The 15,523-nt window shown below is 41.2% G+C and overlaps 1 protein-coding gene across 1 annotated transcript in view; it reads left to right on the top strand.

Annotated features, from left to right (window-relative positions):
• The first annotated feature begins 10,608 nt into the window (after positions 1-10,608).
• LOC137645297 (uncharacterized) overlaps positions 10,609-15,523 on the top strand; it is a 28,420-nt gene continuing 23,505 nt past the window's right edge. The window contains exon 1 of the mRNA XM_068378114.1: positions 10,609-10,739. Coding sequence (XP_068234215.1) covers positions 10,609-10,739 — 131 coding nt within the window. The remainder of the gene's footprint in view (positions 10,740-15,523) is intronic.

Below are 15,523 nucleotides of genomic sequence, written 5' to 3'. Positions count from 1 at the left end.
GAAGGGAAATCAGATAGAATAGTGTGCCTGAGTGTACCCTCAAGCAACAGTAGAACACCATTATCTTCTGTGTGGAGGAAAGTTAAAAAGGCAACAGGCAAATTCACCCCCAACCCACCACCAGTGTTGGACGTGAATGATCAGTATGCGACTTCAGCAACTGAGGTTAGCAATGCCCTTGCTGATCATTTCTCAAATATATCATGCAAGTGTGAAGTAGCTCCTAGTCACCAGTATAGGAGCATGGAAGAAAAGAAAGTTTTAAATCTTACAACAGGAAGTGAAGTCATACAATTCTCCTATTACAGATAGAGAATTTGATTCTGCACTTGCTACTTGTAATGGTACACCCCCAGACCTGATGGAATTCCATATGCAATGACTAAACATTTACCTCACCTGTTAATACCAAATTATTTATTTTAAGCATTATTAACAGAATATGACATGATTATAATTATTCAAGTGTTTGGGAACTAGCTATTATTTTAGCCTTTTTAAAACCTGGTAAAGATAATTTTTAGTTGCAAACTATAGAACAATTGCATTGACATCTTGCTTATGTAAGATCATGTAGAAGATGGTCAGTACAGATCTAATGTGGTACTTGGAAAAGAAGGGTATTTTATCACCTATCCACTGCGGCTTTAAAAAAATGCATTCAACGCCTGATATCATGATACGACTGAAATCTTCTATTTGTTGAAGCCTCTGCCTTCAGATAGCGTAATGTAAGTTTTTTTTTTTTTTTTAAAGGCATGTGATACTGCATGGAGATATGGTATACCTGAAACCATTCATAAATTGGGGTTAAGAGGAGAGCTACCATTATTCATTGAAACATTTCACACATTTTTTCAAGTGAGAGTAGGGTAAACTATCAGAGAGGGAATGTCAAGAAGAGGAGTTCCCCAGGGTAGTGTGCTAAGTGTAACCCAGTTTGCATTAGTCAATAATGGAATATCCTCCATCATTCCCCAATATATTTTCTCAAAACTTTGTGGATGATTTCTCCATATCATTTGTTGGAGCTAGAATGGGAAGGGTTGAGAGAAAACTACAACTCACAATTGACAAAATTATTCTGTGGGCTAATATGAATGGATTTAAGTTTTCAACAAGCAATAGTACTGTTGTCCATTTCTGTTGTATTTGGGGAGTACATCCAGACCCGGATCTATACATCAAAGGTCAACGGATCATGTGTAAGTGAAGCTAGGTTTTTAGGATTTATATTTGATTTAGGTTGACATGGATTCCTCACTTAAAAGCACTAAAAGTAAAATGTCTTGATGCTTTGAAGCTTTTAAAAGTTTTGTCCCAAATATAATGGGGGCAGATCGCAAAACTATTTCAAAGCTATACAAGGCCTTAAATTTTTCAAAAATTAGTTACGGTTGTGAAATATACTCCTTAGCCACCCCAAACAAATTAAAGATTTAGATTCTATACACCATACTGTTATCAGATTGGCAACAGGAGCATTTAGAACTCCACCTATCCAAGCCTCCTTGTTGACGCTGGAGAATTACAGTTAGACCTTTACCAAATGTCTTTTTGTAATTCGGTATTGGTTTAAGTTGCAAAGACTTCCTAATTCTTTAGCCTGTCAGACTGCAAGTCTTGTAAAGCACACATCATACTTTGAGTTGCTCCCAAAATCTCTTCAACCTTTTGGTTTTTGGGGGAAACAGTTGATACACAGACTTGATATACAGTAATTAGAAGCATGGTGCTTCCATTTAAGGTTTCATCAACACCACCATGGAAATTATCGGAGGTATCTTTTTGTGAATATTTTATTAGTTAAAAAGAATATGACTGACTCAGAAAGTTAGGTCCCTTTTTATGGAATATGTTGCAGAATATAGTGAATCGACTTTTATATATACTGATGTCTCCAAATTTGATAACGACGTTGGATTTGGAGTATATAGTAATGCTTTTGATTGTAGAGGTGCACTTCTTCTAACAGCTTCCATATTTACTGCTGAAATGTATGGCATACTGACCGGCATTGAGAAAATAGTGTTAGAGGTGGAGGGCAGGTTTACCATTTTTAGTGATGCAAGGAGTGTCCTTCAAGCTTTAGAAGTTTTTAATTCCAGCAACCTTTTTAGCTTTAATTCAGTAGCAGGTCTTCTGAAAGTTATTCAACTTTAAAAATATCTTTGCTTTTATGGTTTCAATTGAATATTCTTTTATTCTTTATTTATAATAAATGATATTGGCATCAATGACCTTAGATGTCAGGATGCCAGAAAACCTCAAATCAATCACAAATCTGTTCATCAAGTCTCCCCCTCTGTTCACTCACTTTTAGATGATGTTCCCGTCACATCCTCAGGAATGGGTGAAACTCCTCATTATCTAGAATAAATTGAGGGCAATGCTTGAGAAAGACTTGCAGAAGTCGTCCAAGATGGCTCTCCTGGCTTCTACAGCCGTCTCTTTCAGGTAAGACAAAGTGATGTGTGGATAAAGACGGGTAAACGATTTCTCTCCCTTGAACAAGTCTGTTCTACAAACTCCATTCAGGATGGAAATGGCGAGCTTGGTCTGTGCCACCATCACTTCAATGGTGGAGAAAATCCAACATATCATCTGAGCTAAGAGCTTTTTGTGAGGCTCCGCTCAGATGTTTGGATATTGCGGTAGATCCTCTGTAGCTGTCTACCAGTAAAGTAGGCCACCCTATGCAATTGGTGTCATATATGAGCCAGTACTCTGGTTCGAGCCCTCTGCAACTAATAGGTGATTTCTACATCTGGTATTGCTAAGAGAACCTCCCCTCAGTATGGAGTCAACGACTACTGTTCAACCTTAAGCAAGTATATAGACTGAAAGGCCTGGACCTTTCCTTCTCTTGAGAACTGTTCATGCTTATGGGGAGTTTCAAGCAGTTCTCTCCACTTGGGCCGTTACCAGAGTTCTCATCTCTTCTTTCTTCCCCTCCCTTGGAGTCCTAACAGCTGCATCTTATGGGAGCTGGAATGGATGATCAAGACAGGTAAGGTACTTTAATACAAACATCCTTACTTTACATTGGTTTTATTGAAATATCCTCCATTCTTCTTTACAAGTGAAAGGATGGAAAAATGTATGCATTTCCATCAATTTTATAAATGCAATATGATAGAAACAAAATCCCTCTGGATGGATGTTCTCCCATAACCGTCCATTTTACATAGGGGAAGCCTAGTTAAAAGGTCTAAGTGGAGTCTTGACTTCACTCCTCTTCAGGACTAAAGTACAGTGTCCTCCCCCAGGTCAGAAAACCAGCTAGTTTAATCATATAGGGACTTGTAATTACTCAGGATAATTAAAGATCAAAGGATTTTATTACGTATAGAAACAAATCGCAAGTTTTTTTAATAAATTTGTATTTTTCCCAACCATACTTTTGAGTTGTACAATCATATTTATTAGTGACGATACTGTGTATTTTTATTATAGCTCACAAGTGAAAAGAATTATTTCTATTTTCTCATTAGATCTATTTAAATTATAAGAATAAATCAGTACATACTGTATATCAAGAATATATCTAATATAAAATGTAAAAAATCTTCACTAGTAAGAACTTTGCTATCTGCAGTATTATGCCATGAAATCAAACACAGCATTTTGAAATATGAATGATAAAATCAGGGCTACCATTCACATGTGGTGCTGGGGGGAGAGTGACTGCTCCCCACACTCTAGTTTTGGGGTGTTGGAATGTGCGTGGAGGTAGTACAAGAGAGAGTAAAAGATGTGAGATTGGAGGTATGTTTAGGAATAGAAGGATGGATATATTGGCTTTGTGTGAGACAAAGATAAAAGGGAAAGGTGAAGTGATGTTCGGTGAAATGTCTGGGGAAGAGCAAGAGAAGGTGTGGCGTTATTGCTGAGTGAATGGATGACAGGTAAAGTAGTGGAATGGAAGGAGATATCATCTAGGTTAATGTGGGTAAGGGTTAGGTTGGGTAGGGAATGTTGGGCTTTTATCAGTGCGTATGGGCCAGGTTGTGAGAAAAGTGAAGAAGAGCGGAATGAGTTCTGGAATGAATTAACTAGGTGTGTAGAAGGACTGGGTAGAAGGAATTATGTAGTTGTCATGGGTGACTTAAATGCTAGAGTGGGCACTGGAGAGGTAGAAGGTATCATTGGGAAGTAGGGTGTACCATGTGAAAATGAGAGTGGTGAGAGACTGGTAGATATGTGTGTTGAGCAAGAGATGGTGATAATTTCTAGCTTTTTCAAAAACAAAGATAAAAACAAGTATATGTGAGTAAGAGTGGCAAATGGAAGGGTGGTAGAAAGGGCGTTAATGAATCATGTGTTGATAACTAAAAGATTGTTTGGAAGATTGAAAGACGTGCACATGTTTAGGGGTATAGCTAACGGTATGTCTGATCATTTTTGGTGGAAGGAAAATTAGTTGTAGCAAAAGAGTTGGGGAATAGAGTAGGTGGATGTAAAAGGGAGCTAGTGACGGTCGAAGAGCTAATAAAACCGGGGGTAAAATGTAAATATCAAGAAAAGGTGAAAATGGCATATGATGAAGTGAAAGTAAGAGAAATTGGTAATTTAGAGGAGGAGTGGAAGTTAGTAAAAGAAACTTTTGTAGGGATTGCAAGTGATGCGTGTGGCAAGAAGTTTGTTGGAGGCAGCATGAGGAAAGGCAGTGAATGGTGGAATGAAGGAGTAAAGGTAAAAGTGGAAGAGAAAAAGAGGGCTTTAGAAGAATGGCTGCAGAGTAATAGTGTAGAGAAGTATGAAAGATAGAGAGAAAAATTTGGAGGTAAAGCGCAAGGTAAGTGAGGCAAAGAGGGCAGCTGACCTGAGGTGGGGTCAGGGAATGGGTCATTCATATGAAGAGAATAAGAAGAAGTTTTGAAAAGAAGTGAAGAGAGTAAGGATGGCTGGTTCAAGAATTGAAGAGACAGTGAAAGATGGAAATGGAAGGTTGTTAAAAGGAGAGGAGGCAAGGAAAAGGTGGGCGGAGTATTTTGAAAGTTTACTGAATGTTGATGATAATAGGGAGGCAGATATAATTGCTGTTGCAGGTGTTGAGGTGCTGGTGATGGGAGATGAGAATGAGAGAGAGATTACAAGAGAGGAAATGAGGAGAGCACTAGATGAAACGAGAGTAGGAAAAGCATCTGGTATGGATGGCGTGAGAGCTGAGATGTTGAAAGAAGGGGGTGTGACTGTACTTGAATGGTTGATGAGATTGTTTAATATGTGTTATGTGTAGTTAATGGTACCAGTAGATTGGGTATGTGCGTGTATTGTACCACTATACAAGGGTAAGGGAGATGTGCATGAGTGTTGCAATACAAGGGGTATTAGTTTGTTGAGTGTAGTTGGAAAAGTGTATGGTAGAGTACTGATTAATAAGATTAAGGATAAAACCGAAAATGCAATCTTAGAAATACAGGGTGGTTTTAGAAGAGGTAGGGGTTGTATGAATCAGATTTTTACAGTTAGGCAGATATGCGAGAAATATTTAGCAAAAGGTAAGGTTGTGTATGTTATGTTTATGGATCTGGAGAAAGCGTATGATAGAGTTGATAGGGAAGCAATGTGGAATGTGGTGAGGTTATATGGAGTTGGTGAAAGGTTGTTGCAAGCAGTGAAGAGTTTCTACAAAGGTAGTAAAGCATGTGTTAGGATAGGAAATGAAGTGAGCGACTGGTTTCCAGTGAGAGTGGGACTGAGACAGGGATGTGTGATGTCACCGTGGTTGTTTAATTTGTATGTTGTTGGAGTGGTGAGAGAGGTGAATGCTCGAGTGCTTGGACGAAGATTGAAACTGGTAGACGAGAATGACCATGAATGGGAGGTAAATCAGTTGTTGTTTGCGGATGATACTACACTGGTTGCAGACGCGGAAGAGAACCTTGGCTGATTAGTGACAGAATTTGGAAGGGTGTGTGAGAGAAGGAAGTTGAGAGTTAATGTGGGTAAGAGTAAGGTTATGAGATGTACGAGAAGGGAAGGTGGTGCGAGGTTGAATGTCTTGTTGAATGGAGAGTTACTTGAGGAGGTGGATCAGTTCAAGTACTTGGGGTCTGTTGTTGCAGCAAATGGTGGAGTGGAGAAGGTGTGCGTCAGAGAGTGAATGAATGATGCAAAGTGTTGGGAGCAGTTAAGGGAGTAGTAAAAAATAGTGGGTTGGGCATGAATGTAAAGAGAGTTCTGTATGACAAAGTGATAGTACCAACTGTGATGTATGGATCATAGTTGTGGGGAACGAAAGTGACGGACAGACAGAAATTGAATGTGTTTGAGATGAAGTGTCTAAGGCGTATGGCTGGTGTATCTTGAGTAGACAGGGTTAGGAACGAAGTAGTGAGGGTGAGAACGGGTGTAAGAAATGAGCTAGCAGCTTGAGTGGATATGAATGTGTTGAGGTGGTTTGGCCATGTCGAGAGAATGAAAAATTGCTGTCTGCTAAAGAAGGTGATGAATGCAATAGTTGATGGGAGAAGTACAAGAGGAAGGCCAAGGTTTGGGTGGATGGATGGAGTGAAGGAAGCTCTGGGTGATAGGAGGGTAGATGTGAGAGAGGCAAGAGAGCGTGCTAGAAATAGGAATGAATGGCGAGCGACTGTGACGCAGTTCCAGTAGGCCCTGCTGCTTCCTCCGGTGCCTTGGATGACCGCGGAGGTAGCAGCAGTAGGGGAGTCAGCATTATGAAGCTTCATCGGTGGTGGATAATGTAGGAGGGTGGGCTGTGCCACCCTAGCAGTACCAGCCGAACTCGGTTGAGTCCCTTGCCAGGCTGGAACATAGAGAGGAGATGTTCCCGTTTTTGTTTTATTTGTTTGATGTCGGTTACCCCCTAAATTGGGGGAAGTGCATTGGTATATGTATGTATGTGTGTACCATTCACAGGCAAGCTTCCTAAGCAATAACAGCAGGAGAAAATTTACCTCCCGGACTTTGGAGGTCTGACATGCTTGAAAAGCTGTGGAAACTGCTGCAACTTGTCAGATAACATACGATGACATAAAGTATTTAGAGTACTTCTCGCTTAGCTGACGTTAAGATGATAGAGCATCAGGATTTATTTGATGTCCTTTATTTATGGGCAACATAAATTCTAAAGGTGAAAGACAAAAAAAATCAGTAACTATACACTCATAATAGAGATGCATAGAAATCATGTCTTCCGCATTGAAAATAGCTGTAAATTATATATAAGTCAGACAACAATATTCATGTGGATCAAGCGTTTTAACGAAGACGATGACCTCAAGTATTGGCCTAGAAAAGGAAAGTCCCAATGCACTACTTGAGAGCAGGATAATCACATCATTGATAAGTAGATTATCCTGTTTTTATTAATTTTTTCCTTCATCATTTAGTTAAATAACAATATAATTTCATCAATAATTATCATATGCAAGTCAAGTAAGCTCTTTGTCTAAAATAAAATTTTCAGGCCAATAGATCTAGTTTTGAGATTTAATTCTTAATGAGTGCTTGAAAAATGAAACCACAAATATGATTTTTATGATTTAGTTTTCCTCTTTTAATATTTTTTTTCAGTGGAAAATATCAACCTGAAATTACAAGTAAGCCATTTGATAATTTGAAAGATAACATGCCCCTCTGAATCAGCTACTTTACGGGAACTTGATGCCTGAGCGGCTGTAGTTGTCAGGTGCTGCTTTCGAGTTTGGCAGTTTGTCCAAAAGTGAAAATGCACTGTATCGTCACTTATGAAGGTTATTATACTACACACCTCAACCGCCTCACTACTCCAAGGTCAAAGGGATTGTGAGTGCTACCTGTTGGGTGGGGGGGTGGGAGGTTTCCCCCACCCTGGCCTCATTAAACGCTTAATGGCTATTTATAGCCTCACTGAAGTCATACTCCTATTAAAGGTCTCAGGTTTGCATTGTTAGGAAAAATACAAATTGATTGGAGAATTTGATTTATTATATGTATATTTATGTAATATTTATATATATATTAAGTCTGTAACATTGTTAATTCTCTTTTCAGTTGGGACATATTTCGCATGATAGGTGTGAAGAAGATCAAATTGTAAAGGATTCTCCATTCATAAGTTCTACAGATGAAATGCAAGCTTTATTTGGAGTATCTCCAATTGCACTTGCATTTGTTATTCGTCACATTAACCAGCCAGTCAAGAGGAAATGCTCTATTGATGAAAGTCTTAACCAGCCAGTTAAAAAGAAGTGCTCTGTTAATGAAAGTCGAAAGGGTAATCAGCCAGTTAAGAGGAAATGCTCTATTGATGAAAGTCTTAACCAGCCAGTTAAAAAGAAGTGCTCTGTTAATGAAACTCAAAATGTAGAAAGTTATGAAAAAATGACTTCAGTGGACTCATTGAGAAACAACAGTAATGTTGTATGTGAAGATTCTATTCAAGGAGAGATTGAAAAGACTCTTCCTAAACGCAAACGAGAGTTAGGACTATCTGACGATTATGTCTTAAAGGAGTTGAATGATGGAATTCAAGTTGGTAAGCCTTTGAAGTATGCAAGGGTAGAAATCCAAAGTAGGTTTGAAAAGAGGAAAAATGTGAAAAAGGAAGGGAATTGGGAAACATTTAATAGATTTAGAGAAAAGAGAATCCAAGATAGGCCCCAACAATCTAGAATAGAGGGTGAATCACAAGAAAAGGAAAAAAATAAAAGATGGAAAAAGTCCACAGTAATTGGGATAAGAAACAATAAGATAAAGTCTCCTGGAAAACCACAGAAGTTTATCAAAAAGAATAGACATGATGGCCAGATAAAAAATCCGCGGGGAAGGCCTAAAAAAGCCTCCTTGTGTAGAACAGAGAAACATGATGGCCATATAAAGAATCCACGGGGAAGGCCTAAAAAAGCCTCCTTGTGTAGAACAGAGAAACATGATGGCCATATATAGAATCCACGGGGAAGGCCTAAAAAAGCCTCCTTGTGTAGAACAGAGAAACATGATGGCCATATAAAGAATCCACGGGGAAGGCCTAAAAAAGCCTCCTTGTGTAGAACAGAAAAACATGATGGCCAGATAAAAAATCCTCGGGGAAGGCCTAAAAAAGCCTCCTTGTGTAGAACAGAAAAAAAAGATGGCCAGACAAAAAATCCCCGTGGAAGGCCAAAAAAAGCCTCCTTGTGTAGAACAGAAAAAAAAGATGGCCAGACAAAAAATCCCCGTGGAAGGCCAAAAAAAGCCTCCTTGTGTAGAACAGAAAAAAAAGATGGCCAGACAAAAAATCCCCGTGGAAGGCCAAAAAAAGCCTCCTTGTGTAGAACAGAAAAAAAAGATGGCCAGACAAAAAATCCCTGTGAAAGGCCAAAAAAAGCCTCCTTGTGTAGAACAGAAAAAAAAGATGGCCAGACAAAAAATCCCCGTGGAAGGCCAAAAAAAGCCTCCTTGTGTAGAACAGAAAGAAAAGATGGCCAGACAAAAAATCCCCGTGGAAGGCCAAAAAAAGCCTCCTTGTGTAGAACAGAAAAAAAAGATGGCCAGACAAAAAATCCCCGTGGAATGCCAAAAAAAGCCTCCTTGTGTAGAACAGAAAAAAAAGATGGCCAGACAAAAAATCCCTCTGGAAGGCCAAAAAAAGCCTCCTTGTGTAGAACAGAAAAAAAAGATGGCCAGACAAAAAATCCCCGTGGAAGGCCAAAAAAAGCCTCCTTGTGTAGAACGGAAAAACAAGATGGCCAGATAAAAAATACACGTGGAAGGCCAAAAAAAGCCTCCTTGTATAGAACAGAAAAACATGATGGCCTGATAAAATCAAAACAAACAGGTTTAAGGCCCAAAATATCGAGTAGAAAAGCAAAAGAAACATATATATCACAGGAATTCACTACAAAAATAGGAAAACAGAAAGACAATACAAAAACAAAGAAAACACAAAGTTCAAAAAAATCCAACTCACTCGAGATCTCTAAAGATAGAAAAAAGGAGTTATTAGATAAAAGTATGGAAACTATTGAAAAACCAGGGCCATCTTATGTCTTTGATATCAGTGAACCAGAAACTATTAGACGTGGTCGTGGAAGGCCTAGAATAATAAGACTAAAAAAGGTCGGGAGACCTAAAAGATTGTTTAACAAAAGGAAAATAAGTTTTGATGAGGATACTAACCCAGTGCTACTACATGAAAGAGAATTGAATGATTTTCCCACTCTAGAAGCAAATCATGAAGACAGTGTTGCAGAAGAGAGACAAGCAGTCCAGGAAGAGTCGTTACACAATAATGAAGGTTCTGATGATGATTTACAAATCAAGTTATTGCCTGTCTTTAAGTTTCCAGAAGCTGTAGGGTCATGGCACCCTTCATTGCACATAGTAAGAATGTGGAGCAAGATACGCAGAAGACAACTAAGCCAGGTATTGTAATTATGATTTTTTTTTTTTTTTTATCTTTATACCGTAAAAAATTTTTATGACATAGATATTAAATCACCACATGCTTTATTAATAGCATATGTAAAAATGTCATTTTGATGGCTCTTACCTTTGGGTCACATTACTTATAAATCTTTTGTAAAAAACAATGATTTTGATGAATATAGTCGTTGGTTCATATTACTTATACGTTGAGTATGAAGATTCTTTTCCTTTGGAGACCTAAAACGCGGGGATATGATGCATGACGATCATCTGCTTGGAGAGGTTAGTCCAAATGGTAGAGATTGCACTCAAGGAGGTGTTTGTGAGAATGGAGATCGTAAGAGTGGTGAGAATGGTGCCTGTGACGGTCTAGGTGATCATGGGTAACTGTTGTTTGTCAGGTAGTCTGTTGTAAAGGGTGGACGACAGGAATCCTTATCTACCTTCTTCACAATTGCACATAAAAGGAAGGTTCTCATTGCTCGCAAGAGCAAGAGGGCCACTCGGAGGACTCGAAGCCTTTAGCAGATCTCCCAAAGGGTATCCTTTGAAGTTAGTGCAGGTAGCAATGTTCATGCTCGCGGAGGAGTCATTGAAGGGACCCGGGAACACTCCTGGGCAAGAGAGGCATAGAGAAGGGCTCTGTATCCTGATTGATAATGTTCAGGCCTCCCCTCTTGCAAGATTGGTGACTGGTAGCTGGCTTGTCTGTACCTCTTGCCTCAACGCCTTCCCGAGGGAGAGGATTTGGTACATTGCTGATCCTTCCAAAAAACCATAAAGAGTACTGTAACATGACTAGGATTCCAGGGTATCAGACTGATCGATCATTATTATTATTATTATTATTATTATTATTATTACTACTACTACTACTACTACTACTACTACTACTTGCTAAGCCGCAACCCTAGTTGGAAAAGCAGGATGCTATAAGCTCAACGGCTCCAACAGGAAAAATAGCTCTGTGAGGAAAGGAAATAAGGAAGTACACTACAAGAGAAGTTTACAAATAATAACAGATGAAATAGGAACAAAATGTGACAAAGGAAGGGGGTACAAGTTCTTCACTTTCCTCTGCACCAGAGTCAAGAATTTCTGGGCTGTTGGCGATCCTCTTGCAGGGGACTTTAGGTTTACAATGGACCAGAATTAAGTACATTTCCAAGTTGTTTGTTCTTCGGGTCTCCTACCTTGCGTGTGACATGGGCTTTCATTGATCTTTGAACTGGATAATTCTGGTTTTGGGTATTTCATGGGCTTTGAAATAGGAAATGCACAATTCCCTCTTAATGCCAGATACTGCATGCTATGCCAATAGATCAAGATAACTACAGTTGGCTAACTTTTACTCACAAGAACAATGGACATTGATAATATAAAATATACATCTAAGACATGAAAATATTATTTTGTAGAGATGATAGTTGAGAAAATAAGGATGGAAATAACAAAAGAAAATAAATCTTGTTTATCATCGTGCCTAGGGCCATCAGAGTTACAAATGAGATCAGAGGGATCGATGTTTAGGAATTTCCCAAGATCTGTGAATTGCAAGTAAATTATAGAGGAATTTGGGAAATATCTAACAAAGCAAGAGAAAGTTTTATAGGAATTGAGACATTTTCAGGTAATTGTATATTTTATGGAAGTAATTAAGTGGGATTTTAGGTAACATTTTGTGATAGGATTTTACCAAACAGAAGCTCTCAACAACTTGCATGGCTGGTATATTTGGAGGTAGCAGGATAGAGTGACATATCTACATCTCAGAGTTTTAAATATTAAACTTAGCCGGTGAATATATAATAGCTGACGTCTCGAACGGCTCGACAGAAACACAAAAACTCGCGAGCGATCGCCATGAAGGTTGCGGGTGTGCCCACCAGCGCCGACTATCGGCCAGATACCGCATATACATGTAAACAGCTCCAGTTCTTCTCTGTCGGTCTTGTCGACAAGTTGATTCCGTTACTCGCTGTTGACCTGGAGTTTTTCGTCATTCTTGGTGAAGTACTTCTTTTTGGTTTTGAGCTTTCGCAGTGCAGGTGTTTTTCTCTTCAATTAAAACTCTTGAACCCTTTTTTGGATAGCGTTTATTGTTGATGACTTTGGATTGTTTTTGGATTTTCTTTGACTTTTCAAAATGGCTGACCCTTCTCCGATTCCTAAATTTCGTAAATGTAATGCTAGGGATTGTAACAAACGTCTTCCAAAGGCCTCTCTCGACCCACATACCGTGTGTTCTAATTGCCGGGGTAAAACCTGCCAATTAGGAGATCGGTGTGATGAGTGCGTGGTACTTTCGGAATTCGACTGGCTAGAGTTTGATAAGTATTCTCGTAAGCTTGAGAGAGATAGGGTGAGGAGAAGCTCCTCTAGATCATTAGATTTTTCCTCCTCCCATGCCCCTGAACCTAATCCTTCCCCTGTAGTAGTTGTTCCTGAACCTTCTACTAGCACTCGTGAACCATCCATGCGGGATATGTTGCTTCCCATTCAAGCGTTGGGCGAGAGAGTTGAGTCTTTGGCAGCGGACCATAATCAACTCATGGGGGATGTGAATGTGTTAAAGTGTCAGAGTGCCACATTAGAAAATCGTGGGGATAAAGTGATTAGTGCGCAAAGTGTTTTTAGTGTTGCGACCGAGGGTTCGTCTGTTCGTGCTTGTCGTTCTCCTAGTCCGAGACCTCTTTCAAGCTCCCATGCACCAGGGAGAAGTAAAGTCGTAGGACTTATGGGGACGAGAGGCTCTAACCAACGAACAGACGTTCCCTCTATGGTTTCGGGCGTGTCTCGTCAAGACCGCCCCTACCATAAGACGAGCGAGGCGGTTTTCTCCTCGTCTTCCGAAGACTTCTCGCGAAAGAAACCTTGGAGCAAAGTTTCTAGACCCTTAAAGCGGAAGTCAGTCCCTTCAGGACAGGTCCAGCGTCCTGGCTGTAGCCATTGGGACAGCTCTGACCCTGTGCAGTCATCGGAAGACTGCTCGCCGCTTAAACGAAAGCGTAACACGGGCTCCGAGAGTCTCAGTAAAGGCAATGTTTTGCCGTCACAGACGTTACCATCGTCTCGGCCCGTACCGACTCCCGTTGATCCTAAATGGGTTGTCCTGCAGGATGTGCAGAATAAGCTTGCCTCCCTTATGGAGGAGTATACCGTTGAGCAGGTTCACGATGATCCTCGCCGTTACGCTGATTGAGATCCTGGCCTTCAGCCGCCCAAACGAGCCTTTACTCGTCCTGTTGACGTTACAAAGTCACGTCAGTCACGTGACTTGGAGCCTCACTCGATGCAGTCCCGTGTTGACTTTCAGCCGCTGCCGCAGTCTCGTGTTGACGTTCAGCCGCTGCCGCATGCTCGTGTTGACGTTCAGGACGTTCGCCAACCAGCTCAGTTGCCTTGTTTTGACGTTGAGCGTCAAGCACCGCAGTCAAGGGTTGTTTTAACTGCTCAATCTAGGCAGTCAAGGCAGTCTCGACTTGACGTCGAGCGTCCTCACGCTCCTGTTGTTGTTGCTGGTCAGTCCTTTAAGCAGTTACATGACGTAGCGTCCTTGACTGCTACTGATGCTCCTTTGCGTGTGGACTTTGCTTGTCAAGCATTGCCACCACGGCAGGTCTCTCCCTTGCTTGAGACTCATCAATTGTCGGACGAGGTTCCTTCAGATGAGGATGTTGCTGATCCTCCGCCTACTGATAATCCTTTGGATATTTTATCAGACGTGGAAGAGCCTAAGGCTGCGCAACCTTCTATGGATTTTAAGAAAATCATGATGATTTTTAAGGATCTTTTCCCAGATCATTTTGTGACTGCTGCTCCTCGTTCGCCTCCGTCTGAGTTTGCTCTAGGCTTAGCTGCTGCCAAGCCTTCCTTTACTAAGCTAGTGCTCTCTCGCTCTTCTAAGAGGGCTTTACGTCTACTAGGCGACTGGTTGGTTACCAGGAGGAGTTTGGGGAAGACGGCCTTTGCCTTCCCTCCTTTTAAACTAGCTTCTAGAGCGAGCGTCTGGTATGACACGGGAGAAGTTCTCGGCTTGGGAGTCCCTGCCTCTGCCCATGGTGACTTCTCAAGCCTCGTAGACTCTCCCCGTCGCCTGGCCATGAGACGCTCTAAAATTTGTTGGTCCTCCTCGAACCTTGACCATCTCCTTAAAGGGGTTTACAGGGCCTTCGAAGTTTTTAACTTTTTAGATTGGTCTCTAGGAGCATTAAGCAGGAAGATCTCGTCTGCCGACCAGGATGTTTCCTTGCTTATTATGTCTTGTATGGACAAAGCTATCCGTGATGGCTCCAATGAGCTCGCCTCCACCTTTACGTCTGGTGTCCTGAAGAAGAGGGAAACCCTTTGCTCTTTCCTTTCAGCAGGAGTTACTCCCTGTCAAAGATCGGAACTTCTCTTTGCTCCCTTATCGGCTGCCTTGTTTCCTCAGCAGCTGATCAAGGACATTGCTGCTTCGCTTGTACAGAAGGATACACATGACCTGATGGCTTCTTCTGCTCGCAAGGGAGCTCCTTCTTCATCCTTTGTTGTGAGACCCAGAATCGATACTCCTGCGTCTAGGTTTATCCCGCCCTTTCGTGGCAGAGCTCCCAGCAGGGGAGGCGCTCGTGCCGACGGAAAGAGAGGCAAGAGGAGAGGATCCAAGTCCTCCCGTGGCAGAGTCTGACTGCCCACGTCCTCAGACAGCGGTAGGAGCCAGACTGAACAACTTCTGGCAGGCCTGGGAGAAGAGGGGTGCAGACCAAGAGTCTGTGTTGTTGCTCAAGGAGGGGTACAAAATACCTTTTGTACGCAGACCTCCTCTAATAACAGTTCCTCTAGACCTCTCCCAGGTATCGAGAGGAGTCAAGGAGACAAGCTCTACATCACCAGGTGTCTCTGTTGCTAGAGAAGGGAGCGGTGGTGAAAGTCTCGGACCTTCAATCACCGGGATTTTACAACCGTCTCTTCCTAGTCCCAAAGCATACAGGAGGTTGGAGGCCAGTGCTGGACGTCAGTGCGCTCAACGTTTTTGTTACGAAAACAAAATTTACGATGGAGACCACGAAGTCCGTCCTAGCAGCGGTCAGAGAGGGAGACTGGATGGTCTCTCTCGACCTGCAGGATGCGTACTTCCACATTCCTATACACCCGGATTCTCAACCGTATCTGAGGTTTGTTTACA

Source organism: Palaemon carinicauda, chromosome 8, assembly GCF_036898095.1.
Source record: "Palaemon carinicauda isolate YSFRI2023 chromosome 8, ASM3689809v2, whole genome shotgun sequence".
In the NCBI taxonomy this organism is placed as follows: domain Eukaryota; kingdom Metazoa; phylum Arthropoda; class Malacostraca; order Decapoda; family Palaemonidae; genus Palaemon; species Palaemon carinicauda.
This window is presented reverse-complemented; position numbering and strand designations above follow the sequence as displayed.